At 41.5% G+C, this 16,010-nt stretch overlaps 1 protein-coding gene across 3 annotated transcripts in view; it reads right to left on the bottom strand.

The window, feature by feature from the left end:
• The window catches only part of dmd (dystrophin), a 1,415,828-nt gene that overhangs the window by 268,035 nt on the left and 1,131,783 nt on the right, over positions 1-16,010 (bottom strand). For all 3 annotated transcript variants that reach the window (XM_052015085.1, XM_052015086.1, XM_052015087.1), the window contains exon 54: positions 234-445. In XM_052015085.1, coding sequence (XP_051871045.1) covers positions 234-445 — 212 coding nt within the window. The remainder of the gene's footprint in view (positions 1-233; positions 446-16,010) is intronic.

Raw genomic sequence — 16,010 nt, 5'->3', positions numbered from 1 at the left:
ACAAGAAACTCCTTAAAGCCTACCTTCTGATCACCTGTCTCAACATCTCTTTGTGCAAGCACAGTGTCAAATGGCATGCCTGTGAAATGGCTGAATATGTTGCGACTTTTAAGCACATAAAAATGTAAGTTGTTGTTGACTTCAGGTGGAAGCAAGCCAGCATTTGTGTTCTCCTGCTGATTTGCTTGGCTCTTTAAAAAAGGCAACAAAATCTGCAGAGCCATTTAAATTACCTTGACGTCTGCATTCTGCTTCATTAGTATCTCCATGGTGTAGGACATTTCCTTCCAGGACCCCTGCTTTGTTCTGGCTTTCTCAAGAAGTTCCTCTGCCTCTTGCTTGGCTTCCAGCCATTGGTTGGAATCCTTCAGCATTTCCTGCAGCTGCTGGGTGCGAGACTGTAACCGGCTTTGCACCTCATCCCACTGAGTTTGAACCTTTTCAACTAAAGGAGGAAAGTGATTAAAATTAAAATGAAAGGTTGTGTCACAAACCAAGGTGACTTGTATTACAGAAATTCAATCATTCAGCCCCCATTCAGCCAAACCTTTTGTAATTAATGTACCAGAAAAATAGTATTGGTTCTTTACTCTTTGCATTTCATGTTTCAAATCTAAAAACAAACATGAAGCCTGAAACTTTGCATCTTTGATTTGTGTCTATGAATAACAGTTGTGTTACACTAAATTAGTACAGCTCCTCTCCAGGTTACAAATGCCCCAACTTACAGCCCGTATGTACGAACGGGCATTTGGGAGACTGGTGGGATGGATTTGCCGGCTGCTGTCGGGCTGCAGGCATCTTCTGGTGTGTGGGAACTCGGTTCACAGCCACATTTCCAACTTGTGAACTGTCCGGGTTAGGAACAGTTCATAGGAACGGAGCCCTGCCGTAACCTGGGGAGGACCTGTACCTAGATTTTATTCCATTGTTCGCATAATTTATGTTAAGACTGTCTTAAGATAAATTTGACAGAATGGCCATACCTGGCTCCACAAACCAAACATCATTATTCTCAAGAGTTTTTCTAAACAACAAACTTATTTGTTTATGTGATGCACTTAAATAAACTGATGTTGCACATGGCTTCCAGATTTTCATCACCCAGTCACCTTTTCACTTAACCAGTATAATAACATCCATTTTTGTTTTTGCTGTATTGTATGATGAAGAGTAAGAGTTCTGTAATTCATGGGTAGGCACAGGATTAGGCCTATTTGGTAACATAGCGATTTCCTCAGAGCAGAAAGAAAGTAACATTCCTAAATGAGGGGAGTAACAGGGGAACAACAAAGAGTGTGTGATTCTATTATTGCTTTTCAGTATAGACTTCAAACCACAACGGACTGAGTAAACCCTCATCAAATTAATTCTCACCATCTGAGATTTGCAAAGAGGAGATAACTTCTATAGTTTCAAAGGACATTTTAAACATTAAATCAACTCTGATTCATGAGCAGAATAAACAAAACCCAAATTCTAAAATTAATTAAATCTTAAAAATGTATTTGAAACTGTAAAACTGTAACTTTGTGATGTCCACATAATTAATTGCAACTTTAGTTATTCTCTTTTTCCAGACTCTAATTATTCATTTGAAATAGGGAGGAAGGAGAGGAAGGCTTGAGGGGAGAAGCAGTGGAGAGATATTTGTTCTTGTTAAACCTGTGATGTTAGGCTGAGCTCCATTTTCACTATGACCTGCAGAAAAACAAAAAAAGTTTTGCATTGCAGTGGATGTAATTACACAAAAAAATTCTGACAGTGAAAAGCAGCCAATGTTTAAGTATGACTATTATGTCACTGAATCTGTGCTACCTCCCATTGTTTCCCTCAGTTAGAGAACATTAATTTCCTTCTGCCGATGACAATTCACAAAATTCCAGAACAAAACTAATCCAGCTCACCCAAGTCCTTCAGGACAATGCTAACATCGTGTAAATCAACATCTGAACTGGAAGTTTATTACACAAATCGACTATCCATTGTGGATTTTTCTTCCAAATCGTTAAGCAACCTTTATTTGTGATTCATTTTTCCTTGCGCCCTTCAAGGTTCAATCCAAGATAAATAGCCTTGTATTTTCCCAATCATTTTCATACCTTGCTTTAATTGTAAAGACTGTTTCATATCCATTCAGTCTTCTTCAGCAAAATTATTTATGATGAATTTAAAAACTATTCAAAACTTTAGTTCACCTTGTCACTCTTCACTGAATCTTCAGTAATATATTTAAATTCTTTGGATGTAGGGAGACCAAAGGCACAAGGCAATCTTGTTGCAGAAACTGATAAAAATAATGCAGCAGAAGTGTATCTGGAGAACTGTGTTCCTGGGCATAAACTTGTAGAATTTTATCGAATCAACAAATTGCTTTTTGTGAAGGTGAATTGTATCAAGGTTTCGATATTACTTAATGGACTGGATCTTCTTCATCTCAGCGACCTTCTGCAATAAATGTTGAACACTATTTACTCACTTGCTGGTGATTATACTCCTAACACGAGCTCCATTCTTTTCAGTGTTATTAAATTTTGGTCTCTTCATGCTTCAGTTTTTCAGGGTCAGAAAGACAGAGGTTGTAAAGCACTTCATTTGTTTTCAAAGCGTAAAATGAATTCAAGGCAGACCAGTTTATTCCTGGAAAGGCAAGTGGTCAGTTTGTACAGATATTGGTTCTGCCACTGAATTTGTGGGGATCATCTTTCATGTGTCACAGGTGGACCTTTCAATAGCCGTAAAAATGAGTTCCTGATGAAGAGGGGTAACTTTGGACACTCTTGTTTTGCATCCTTAAGCTGCCAACCAAAATCAAATTTAAAGCAGTTGCTTCTTGTGTATCCAGGAAGAAAAGGTGCCCTCTTACCCTCATAACCACTGCTAGGAATTAGTTAAGGGCTGGGATTAAGAATGTTTTGCTGCTTTGGGAGGGTTGCCTGTGTTATTTTAGGGAAATGAATTCTAATGACTTTTTGCTCATGATATTTAATGCTCTGCCATATGGTATACCATCAGCCATATTTCTCCATCCATTTTTGGACCAAGATTCTTCTCTTTGCACCAACACACAACATTTAAGTATCCAGAAGAGCACTTGAATCATCAAAGCATAGAAGACCATGGATGTGTGCTGATAAGTGGGATTAGTATAGTTGTGTACTTGATGAGTTGGCCAAAGGGCCTGTTTCTGTGCTTTATTACTAGACACCTCCTTCAGCTCCTTAGTGCACCAAAGACATGAATCCCATTTCTGAAGGTCCAATTCATGCTCTGCTCACATTACTGGACAGGACTGCTTAGTGAATAAATAAGCAAATTTGTTTTCAACTGTGACCTCTACCTCTTCTGGTTCCCGTACTTCCCGCAACATTCCTTCCTCATTGATTTTGTTACAAAGATATTCTAATTTGCATGATGTGAGTTGATCTCATCAGTGCCACATTTGTGAAGACCAACTGCTCTCGACTCCTTGGATTCTGTTGTTCAAAGAGCCAAGAGAAGGGGCAAGATGACCAAAAGTGCACACATTGCCCAATTCTGTCCTCAGCAGCACATACTTTCGCAGATCTGAAAGGGATCTTTTTAGTGATATTTTACTTGATTATTGCATGAGCAAAATGGGGGATTTTTTTTAATATGTAGATGTTGCATCTTAAACATGATAAAAGAAAATCAATCTCTTTGTCACTGATTCTTTACTTAGCTACCAACAGCAGTGAATGGCACCATTTGTACCCACCTTGCACCTTGTGGAATTGTGCAGTGACTCTGGAAGTATTCAAATACTCTGAATTAATATTTTGAACTCTTGTGATAGGAAAGAATAATTTATTACCAGTAAGAGAGAGAAAAGGGTCAGCCAAGTTCGTGAAAAATGGATGATAGAAAACCAGCAGCCCATTTGCCACCCAAGCCTATGAAATGAGTGCACTGTGAAATGAGCATTCCCCTCATTATTGCCCATTTAGCATGAGTGAAGACCAATTTCGTGCCCAAGGTGTCAGAAACAGCACCAGGCTCCCACCGAATAATACTTCATTGAGAAACAATGATGAATGTAACTTAAATGTTCCTACAACAAGATTACATTCCAAGCTTTTGATCTTGAAATGAAATAAAATATACAGATTTGCAACACATATTGGAATTACTGGTTGCAATGAATAGATCAAGTGAAGGGCCACATTCATAGGAAGCACAAATTTGATGAATGGCTATGGCAACGCAACCCTACCCTCACCCAACAATCCACCTGAGAAGTTCTTTAATTGGGAGCACTGCCTGATTAGTTTACTCTAGAGCTCTTAGAAGGGACTATCTGTTACAACTTATGTATAAGAGATAAGACATCTTTATTAGCCACATTTACATCGAAACACACAGTGAAATACATCTTCTTGCGTAGAGTGTTCTGGGGCAGCCAGAAAGTTATCTTATGGCTTTATATTCACCCAATGATTTATACTCTAACTGAAACATCCACTTGCGTTAGAGCAGACATATATTATTTTACTTCAATCTTACAACTACATAGGAGTGGAGGAAATACATTTAATACGATAAAATTCAGCTTCTCACAAGGACTCATTTAAATATAATCCAACTCAACAGTGGTTTGAACATGGTCATTGCAATCTTACATAGTGCTTGTGCAGAACTACTGCCATTAATACAGAGGGAATCTGAAGATAAAACATGCAGGGTTGCAAGGCAGTGGTTAAGCATACTGAAATTATGTTATAGGATGAAATAATGTTCATTTTTTAACTGCAATTACTTTTCCAACTGTTCTGCTGTGCACTTTATGAAACTCCGAAGCTGCCTTACAGGACCAGTGAATTTCCACCTGAGCTTTTTGAAGATGTTGAGAGTGACAAGTGGTGTGAGAGGCAGGGCAGGCTGCATCATACCTACTTGTACCTACTGGAAGTGGCAGGGGTGGGGGTGGGGCAACACATCCCTATCTAGTGACAGAGGTGTATTTCCTCTCTTTGGCATTCAATTTGGGAATGTGGAGTTTCCTGTTCCTGAAATAATCAGAATCCGAATCAGAATCAGAATTAATTGATAAAGTTGACACAGTGAAACAGAGATAGGTAAAATGGGACTGATGGTGTTGTGGTGGGATTCCTTGAAAGCAATCAAGCACGATATATCATGCTGCCAATGATGATAAAATTAGTTTAATGAAAACCAGATGGATTCTATAATTTGTGACAAATCTACTTCCATCCATTTTGTGTTAATTTGGAGTTGTAGTTTTTTCCTTCTCTCAAAAAATGGACTACTTTGTGCTGGGTTTGACCGTGCACTTATCTCTAACACTAATCCCATACCCAGGTGAGACTGCGAGGTTTGCAGCGGACAGACCCTGAGGTGCCACGCCTTGTACTGCCCCGATCTTCTTCGACAACTCGAATGGTGTCTTTTTCAGCAGCAATGTTTTAAATCTCAGATATTCAGGAGCATCTAAAAACAGGTGGAAGGGATTAAGAGGGAGTAAAAATACTCCATTTCCTAATTGTTCGTATGTGCAGAGATACCAACGATGGAACAATTTGTTGAAAGCAGTCTCTTCCGAGGAAGGTGCAGGACTGTGCCCATTTGTTGTTGGGAGACCTTCTATCATCATGCAGCACAAGGCTCACGTGGTCACTGACATGAACAGCTTCCAGTGCAATTAGATCCTATCGCAACTTCTCTAGGCTTGTTGTAATACTGATTAAATAAGACTGGTGGTCTAGATTTCATGTAGACAATTTATTGTTCCCAGCTACATGTCCAGATGAGAACCTAACGCTTGATACATTTATGATAATGCAATGACCACTGAAAACTCGAATAACTCACAGAACAGACATGTAGGATTTGGCACTGTCAAATGGGTGCCATAATTACCAGGTCACTATACAGTCCATTGACAACCATTTGGAGAAAATATGATCCTTGCAGGAGAAAAAAACACATTGGACTTTGAAAACTCACATTGTCACTCTCACAAAGATATTCTAATCCTACACACACATTGTAACCTCATAATGTTTCACCAATATCCCACAATGAGCATGGGCAGGATTGGACATTGGGACCTGCCTCGCATCTGTCCTCAGTTCATTCCATCTTCCATTTCTGTGCACTGCAGTATGGAACACACTGGAGGTCATATATGGTGCAACTGATCTCCCGCTCCACTGCTGTATTAATCACTGTGTCCATTGACAGCTTTGAAATGGACTGAGCTGAGGGGCTAGCTACACTTTGTATTTGGCTCCTTGGGCTTCATGCAAGCCAGATGGAGCTGTCAACCAACTTGTATCGAAAAAGCAAGCTTTGCCAAGTTTTTTGTTTTGTTTCACTGTCCACTGTTTATATGTTTTTCATTAATTAACAGCCATGTATTTTATAATGAAATTATTTACCCTTTTAATTATTTTTAAACAACTTTTAATTATTTTATTTGCTTCCACCTGTTGTGAGAATACCACCCCGTTCACCAATGTGTTCCAGATTTTGATTACCCTCTGAATGAAAAATTCTCCCTCAAATCCCCTCTAAATCTCCTACTCTTAACTCAGACCTCTGCCCTATAATCAAATAAACCTCTCCTGAGGGGAAAAGTTTGCCATTACCTATCCTATCTATTCCCTACGTAATTTTGTATACCTCAATCATGTCACTCCTCAGTCTCCTCTGCTTCAATGAAACCAAACCCAGCCTATCCAATCTCTCCTCTTGGCTAAAACAATCATGTACTTCCAACAGTGTGGTGACCAAAGGGACACATGCTACTGAAGCTGTGGCCTAACAAATGATTTATGCAGTTGTACCATAACCTCCCAGCTCTTATATTCTTTGTCCAAGCTAACGAAGAAAAGTATCTTACATACTTTCTTAATTACCTATCTACCAATGCCGTTGCCTTCAGGGAACCTTGAACACATGCATCAAGACCCCTTGTTCTTCAGTACTTCCTCAGGTCCTCCTATATATTGTGTATATCATAGCGACTCAGTCCAATCAAAATGTATCACCTCACATTTTTTGAGATTAAATTCCACCTGTCATTTCTTTGCCCATCTTACCAATTGATCAATATTCTTCTACAGCCAAACACTACTCTCCTTGTACTTAACAGCATCAATCTTGATCTCATCTGGGAAGTTATTAATCAAGATATTCCCATACAGCGCATGCGTGGGGTGTTCCTGATTCAATGTAGAAGGAACAGCGAAACATTTGTGAGTTAGTGCACCAGCAACCTGGAGCAGAACTTGTAGGTGGCAGCTTTCTCATGTATCTGCTACCTTTGCCTTTCTAGGTGGGCTATGTCCTGGGTTTAGGAAGTGATGCTGAAGAATTCTTGACAAGTTGCTACTGTATATATAGTAGATGTTATATATTACATCCGTTTTGTGATAGTTTTGGAGGATGTGGTATTTAAAGTATTGGATAGGGCACAAGTCGTGGGTCATTGAAAATGTTGAGTTTCTTCAGTACTGTTGACAATGTACTCACCGAGGGAAGTCTCAAGTGCTTCATTAAACTCTTTAGCCGTGTCTTGTGGAAAGGCTTTGCAGTATCAAGACACAAGTCACTTGCCACTGGATATCCACATCCTGTTGTCTGTTCTTGTAGACACAGTCTTCAAATGGTCAGTCCAGTTAAGTCCTGGTCAATGCATTCTCCCATGGCATTGACAGTTGGATCTATGGTTGAATGGCAGATTGTCTCTTGTCCAAGGTGGTCACCACACAGAACTTGAATGGTGCAAATGTTACTTGCAACTTATCTCACTGTGCCCGCAAATTGTCCAGGTATTGCTCTTCGCAGGCATCGATTGCTTCATTGTCTGAGCAGTTGCTTATGGATTTGAGTACTGTACAACCTTCAGCAAAATTCCCACTTCTGCCTTTATAATGGAGGGAAGTTCATTGGTAGACAGCTGAAGGTGGCTGGGGCTTGGACCATGCCCTAGGGACCTCCAGCATGGTCCTTGCCCGAGCCAGGAAGAATTGATTAACTTACAACAAACAAAACTCCTTCCTTTGCACTCGGAGTAACACCACCCAGTGGAGACCGTCCCCTTGATTAGCACCAATTTCAATTTTATTAAAACCACTGCATTGCACACTTAGCAAAATGCTGATGTCAAGCTCAGTCTTCTATGTGTGGACTAAGTCAGTGATGAGTAGAATGATTCTGGAAAAAACTTAATTCAGCATCTGTGCGGCAGGTTATTGGTGAGTGAGTGCTGCTCGATATCATTGTTGACAACACTCTCCTGAGGATTGAGAGCATACCGATGGAGTGATAATTAGGCAGATTGGATTGGTCATGCTTTGTGTTGGCAGAAGATAGCTGGGCAATCTTCCATGTTGTCAGATGCCAGTATTGCTGCTGCGTTGGGAAAGCTTGTTTAGAGACATGGCTAGTTCTGCTGCACAAGTCTTCGGCACTGCAGCTGGATGTTGTCAGGAATCTTGGCCTTTGCCATTTCTTGCGTTCTCAGCTGTTTCTTGATGTCAGGAACTGAATCGGCTGAAATCTGGCTTCTGTGATTGTGGGAACCTCAGGAGGAGTCGGTGGTGAGTCATGCACTTGGCACTTCTGGATGGAGATGCCTGCACTAATGTCGGCCTCCTCTCTGATGGGCTCCAGCATCACCGAGGATGGAAATGTTCCTGCAGCCTCCTTCCTTCCTTAGCTGTTCATGGTCCACACCATTGGCTGGATGTGGCACAGAGTCATAAAGTTGTACAGCATGGAAATGGACCTTTCAACCCACCAGGCCCATGCTGGCCCTTTTGCCCATGTGGCAGGACAAAAGAGATTTACTCTACTTCATTGCCTTTGGGACCATATTGTTCTGTCTGGAACAGTCCTTGCTGCAGCTTCGCTAGGTTGGCACTTCTTTTTCTGATGCACCCGAGGCCTCTCCTTGCATTTTGCCATTTAACTACAGTTGGCCCCTTGGCTTAACAGTAATAGTAATGCTATGTTATGAGGGTAACTATTGTGGCATGATAAATTCTGTGGTTTTTGGCCTACAATTACTCATTAAAGTTGTGTTTTGAGCCACTAAATCAGGACCACTTTTTATGCTATTCTGCATGATTGCAGTACCACACAACACAACAGTATCCTCAGTGTGAGGATGGGTCTTTATCTCTCTGGCCAACACTGTTGAGATTGGTGAGGACAAGATCAAATAAGTCTTTATCTTGTTCTGGTTTGGTCACCTCGCTTAATTTACCCGATCTGACAGTTGTGCCCTTCAGGCTAGTTAGTGGTGGTACTCTTGGCAAAAGGCATTGAATTCTCTGCCCTGGGCACATCCTGTGCCAATACCAGGTTTGGTGCTTCTTGCAAATGGTTTACAATCAGAGGGGCAATGATTCATCAGATAAGAAAGGGTGGAGGGGGGTCATCAGCAGATGGTTTCCACACATGTGGTTAATCTGGTGCAATGAGACTTCAAGAGCTTCTGGAATCAATGCTGAGAACTCCAGGGCCATTCCCCAGAGTGGACATGACTCTGTTGCTGTCTCTGATGGGTTTCTCCTGCCAGCAGGACGGGATGTACCCAAGAAGTTTGATGGAGTAGTTTAGGATGTTAGCTCAAAAGAACGATTCTCTGAGTACAAATATACCAGGTTGTTGCTTAATTTATCTGTGGATGGCACTCTCTGGACATGCTCACAGATGTTTGAGACTTTGTGGGTCAGCTCAGTGAGCTTTCGTTGTGACTGACTGTGATGCTTTGGTCCCTTTAGGTTTTGATGTGGTGGCTTGGTGGACCACATAAGAGGGTAGCTGAGAGTCCACAAGATCATTGGGAATCTGGCGTCCGTTATAAACTGGATCATACAAGAGAGGCAGATTGCCTGTGGTGACATCAGATGGGTTTTGATGCCTATGGCCACCATTACTGAAATTATATTTCTTTATGATCATTTTTGAAATTCCATATTATTTAATAAATTGAACTGAAATTCCACTGTTGTTACAAAGTGATTTGAAGTCACAAATGCAGATCACTGGTCCAAGCCTCTGGATTACTCATTCAGTAATTTAATCACCCTGGTTCTCTTATTTTTCTAAGATGGTGGCACAAAATGGGCAGCATCAAATCAAACACCAGTTAAAACAGTGCCTAACATTTGTTTCCTTTGAAGTCAATGAACTTCAGCTGCATGTATAATGGGTGGCCAATCGGATAAGAACATAAGAAGTAGGAGCAGGAGTAGGCCAAGTGACCTCTTGACCCTGCTCCACCATTCAGCAAGATCATGGCTAATCAACTCCACTTTCCTGCTCAATCCTCTTAACCATTGACACCCATACAGACCAAAAAATGTCCCTTTCTTGGCCTTGATTATATACAATGATTCACTCTCCATAGATCTCAGGGATGGAGAAGTCCAAAGATCTACAATCCTCCGAGAGAAGAAACTCCTCCTTAATGCTGTTTTAAATGAACAACCCCTTATTCTGAAACTCTGTTCCCCAAATTCTACATTCTCGCACAAAGGGAAACATTCTCTCAGTAATTACTTTGTCAGACCTCTTTAGAACCATACATGTTATAAGATCACCTCTCATTCTTCTGAATTCCAATGAGTACAAGCCCATGTGCTCAACTTCTCCTGCCAAGGCAACCCTTTCATTCCGGAAATCAACATTATACGCTTTGTCTGAAATGCATCCAGTGCCAGGAAATCTCTCCTTAAATAAGATCAAAACTGAATGCAGTTCTCCATATGTGGTCTCACTAATGCCCTGTACAGCTGTAACAAGGCTTCTTCATTTTTATCCTCCTACTCCTGGTAATGAAGACCAACATTCCATGTGCCTTCCTAATTATTTGTTGTAACTGCATGCTATCATTCTGAGCTTCATTTACAAAAACAGCCAGATTCTTTCATAGAACAGTACCCTGCAGTCTCTCTCCATTCAAACAACAAACTGCTTTTCTATCCTTCCTCCCAGGACGGATAACTCACACTTCCCCACATTCTTCTCCATCTGCCAAATATTTGCCCATTTGCTTAATTTATCTTCAGCCCCTTTGTAGACTTTCTGAGCACTCCACGCAACTTGTTTTCCAACCTATCTTTGCCCTGTCAGACCTTTGGTCCTCACTGCACTCAGTCCTGTCATTTCAGGTATTAATATTGATTGGAAATAGTTGAGGTCTGAGCACTGATCCCTGTGGCAGTGCTCCAGATGGCCAACTTGACCCATTTATCCTGACTCTGTTTTTTTCTCTCTATCCATGCCAATATATTATCTCCAGTGCCAGCAGTTCTTACCTTGAGTTGTATACTTTTATGTGGAAATCTATCGAATGTCTTCTGGATAGCAGAACAACCAATTCCTTTTTACCACCCTGCTCATAACTTCTTCAGAGACCATGAATAAATTTAATACAACCTCCATTTTAGCACTGCCAAAGACAGGTTATTATTCGCAGTGTTTTTTTCACTTCACTCAGATAATTAATGACTAACAATTCTAAGTGGAAAATCTTGAATTTGAACTCTTTTCTGTGTGAATTGATGCATTAAATTATGTACAACAGTGAAAGTAGTTAATTGGGGATGATTTAAATGGATTTTGTCTGTGTTGGTAGGGTAGCACTGACTCAAAATGTACTTCCACACTATTAATTTGCCAAGGTGATTGGTGACATTTTCAACAGGACCTAAACTGGCCACCTGTTTAAGGCAGCTGACTTCTTTCTATGTGCAATGATTTCAATCACTATTTCAGGTCAAGATTAGTCAGAGTGCATATGTGACATACACTGATCTGCCTCACATGAAACACGGCTCAAGAGAGCCAACAAATCTAAGCACGGCATCCTGAAGATGTCATGTCCTTAGATTGGGCAAGAGTGGTCAATCAAAATTCAGAGAGGTCACCTGGTAAGTGAGGAGCATCGCTGAGGATTCAATAACCAGATTAGTGGGCAAGGCCCCACCATTAAAATCTTTAAATTTTCAGCAGGAAATCAAGATAGGGCACCATTATTTTGGGATCAACAATTCATGATATAGACACCATCACAATTCACCTTCCCTTGCGTACAAGTGATCAACTCAGCCGGTTTATCTTCCAAGGATCAAACTCAATCCCCTCAGCGTGAACCATTTGAAATGACACTGTTCTAAAGTTCACATTGTTACGAGATGTGTGTGGAGTGCTTAGGGGTGTTAAAAGGGACATCAACTGGAGCATAAGAGCACAAATTGAACAGAATCTGCAAGGCTCTGAGCGGCAGAGGGAAGACCTACAGTGAAGAGGGGCAGAAAATGCAATGCTCATGCTCAGTGTGAAGAAGCTGCCTGTGTGGTCTGATGTTGGGAGGGCCATGCTCAGACGAGTGGTGCAGTCATACTAGAGAAACAAAGGACTGCAGATGCTGGAATCTAGATGAAAAACACCAATATGCTGGAGGAACTCAGCAGGCCAGGCAGCATAAATGGAGAAAAGCAGGCGGTCAATGCTTCGGGTCAGGACCCTTCTTCAGGACTGAAGATAGGAAAAGGGGAAGCCCAACATAAAGGAGGGAAAAGCAGAGCAGTGATAGGTGGACAAAAGATGGGAGGCGGGGTAGGCACAAGATGGTGATTGGTAGATGCAGGTAAGAGATAGTGAGAGGTAGGCGTGGGGAAGGAGGGGAGAGCAGATCCACCAGGAGATGGGTCAAAAGTAAGGAGGAAAAAAAGGGAGGTTAAAAAAAGAGAGATAGGCTAGGAAAGGGAAGAAAAAAAGAGGTTGGGTGTGGGTGTGGGTGTGGGGCAAAGGGTGTGGGGATTATTTAAAGTACAAGAATTCAATGTTCATGCCATTAGGCTGCAAAGTTCCAAGATGGAAAATGAGGTGCCGTTCCTCCAGTTTGCGCTTGGAAAGTGGTGCAGTCACTGAGCCTTAAGAGTGTTGATGTACAGAGGGACCTTAGGATGCAAGTCCATAACTCCCTGAAAATGGCGACACAGGTGATTCGGGCAGTGAAAAAGGCATTTGTTAAACTTGCCTTTCTAGGCCGAAGCACTGAGTATGAGAGTAGGGACATCATGTTGCAGTTGTACAAAACATTGGCTGGACCGCACTTGGACTACTGTGTACAGTTCTAGCCGCACATTACAGTCAGGATGTGGTAGCAACAGAGAGAGTTCAGAAGAGATTCATCAGCATGTTGCCTGGAATGCAGGGCTAAAATTATAAGGAGAAATTGGATAGGCTGGTTTTCTTCTCACTGGAACACAGGAGATTGAGGGGAGACCTTGTGGAGGTTTATAAGATTATGAGGTGAAGAGACAGGATAGTTAGCCAGAATCTTTTTCCCAGGGTGGGTGAGTCCAGAACTAGAGGGCACAGGTTTAAGGTAAGAGGGGAAAAATTTAAAGGGATGAGTTAGAAAGTGGTGGTTATCTGGAATGAGCTGCCAGAGGAGTTGACAGAGGCAGAAACAATTACAATGCTTAAAAGCCACTTGGATGGGTAGTTGGATTAGAAAGGTGTAGAGGAATAGAGGCCCAATGCAGACAAATGGGATTCGCATAAATAGTCATAATGCCTGCATGGACGAATTGTGCTGAAGGGCCTGTTTCTATGCAGTACCTTTCTCTAATTCTACGAGTTTATGACTGGCAGTACCTACTTCATGTGTTGACACAGCACCCAGATCTTATAGTCTCTCTCATCACTATCTGTTGGGTGTGATGGAAGCCATCACTTTTGAGAAATCCTTGGGTTGGGGAAAGCTATACCACCAACCAAAGAGAGGGGGAGATGGCAACTTCCATCACACACAACAGGAGGTGACGAGAGAGGCCACAGGGATTGGGCTGTCTATCAACACCTGCTGTCAGTCCCCACCAATGGCCCACACAGTGCCCCGGCCAAGGTGCAGCCCTGAGCCCTGCATCTCAGTGCCGAGCACCAGCCAGACATTGATGGTTCTCACTGCCAGCCTCTTCACACTGAGGTGCAGGCAATTCATTGCAAGTGAGAGTGCTGGCAGAGGGCAGGGTCTCACATGAGAACATCAGTGTGCAGCCAATGCAGATTTCTGGTTTAAATTACAGAGAGCACGTACGTGAAAATATTCAGACCTGAGGATGAAGAGCTCTATAATGAATCAGCGCTCTCCAGGTTAGCCTGAGAAAGGCACCAGTATATACAAGAAGCTTTCATTTTTTCACTTCTTCATCAATGACTAAACCGTTGAATATTTCTAGCCAATTTTTTCCATGCTGTGTACTGATTTATGAACCGTTCATATTTCCAAACTCCACACTTTACTCTGCTTGTGGAGTGTATGGCTTCTATTACTCACCATCCTTTCTGCTGTTGGTGGTTTAGGATCAGCAGCAACCCTATTAAAAGCTAAGATATTTCCATAACTACAAAAAATATTGCAACAACCTAGCTTTGGTTCCACTAGAGAAGCAAATTTAGTGTACTCCAGACTGTAATTAAGTCTTCATTGGTAAAGCTACATTTAATAAGCTTATCAAAGCACATTTAAATCTTGGCATATGCTACTCAGCAGGTCTGCTTATTTACTAAAAGTGTAATTTGCTGAAAATTTCATTTGAAAATGAAACATGAAAATAATTAATACATCATATGATTGCCCCCAAAATATAATTCAAAAGCTATTAACTTTAATGAACAGGAGAGCTGCTGTGGGAGTCCTAATATTTTTGAATTTACTGATGCATTGGGCATTATGGTCACTGTGACAGGCCTAATCTACAGTTATCTGGAACTCATTACTTATCTAATGAACTGTAACGTGAAGGACTATAATAGTTTTTACAGCTTATAGAATTGCCCCGCTCAGCTTTGCAGCCAGGCATATCATTTGTTAAGTAGTGCAGGCCTATGTTTTCCACACATTTATGAACAACAAGGCATCCATTGAATGGGAAGTATCCATCTTTTGAAATAAGAGAAATCAACCTCTATTCTGTACGTTGGTTAGTTATCTTAGATACAGTGCAGCTTGCGTGACACAATTAGTTTAAATTCATTTAGAGAGGAAAATCAAGGAAACAGGGTTCTTTCCAGGTTGCTATCTTAGAATTGCACCGCTGTGCAAAGGGTATGGTTAGGACTTGTGTTTATCTCACTCCTGACACATGGCAGACTGGCATTTGCTGGTCAGAATATATAAATATAAGATGGTTTCTTGCATGAAATATTAAAAAAATGCTGCCACATGCAGAATAGTTCTTCAGCATATCTCCTGGCTTGGCTTTGACTTTCATTCAACATGGCCTTGAGTTTGAGAAGCTGGGGAATAAGCAGGTGTCCTTGGAGGGTTTGCTGATAGAGGCTGGCCAATATTGGGTTGAATCAGCCAGAATTAGTACAGGGAGGATGTTGTGAGAAGGATGCAAGGCTGAGGGTGAAAGGAGGGGCAGCTGTGGAGAACTATCCCAACACAACAAAGGCCTAGACCGATTTAGTGCAACCTAGAGAATTTTATATTTGCCTTGCCTATTGTTTATAGCTTTATTGCTTATGAAAATGTTGGAGAGTGAACAGCAAATCTTTTGGGCTTTTTTGAAGCAAAGAATGCAATCTGGCCCTGAAAGCCTGATTCTGCACTCAAATGGGCTGAGTGCTTCAAACAAACGTGTCGGTTGACGTGTCCAGCAAGAGGTGCCTTAAAATGACTGGTTTATTCAGTGGCATCAACAGGGCAGACAAGGCTATTGGACCCATTTGTGTGCCTTGGCCACCATATTAATACCAGGCCATACAAACGAAAACCAGCCTTGGTGCCATCAAGTGAGGAGAGAAAAACAAAACTAAACAAAATGAATCCTCTTTAAAACTGGCAGCAGTACTTTGGGAAGAGCCAGAACAGCCTGGAAGCCAGTTGCTGAAAGTACACTCTCACTGCAGTGTTACCTGCATTTAGTGTGTTGATTGGTTTCTGGCAGGAGTGGACAATTCCTGCTGTTCCAAGACTGCTGCCAGTATAAACAGCC

Source organism: Pristis pectinata, chromosome 4, assembly GCF_009764475.1.
Source record: "Pristis pectinata isolate sPriPec2 chromosome 4, sPriPec2.1.pri, whole genome shotgun sequence".
Lineage (NCBI taxonomy): Eukaryota > Metazoa > Chordata > Chondrichthyes > Rhinopristiformes > Pristidae > Pristis > Pristis pectinata.
Note: the sequence above shows the minus strand (reverse complement) of the source record. Positions and strands in the feature narration are given on the sequence as shown.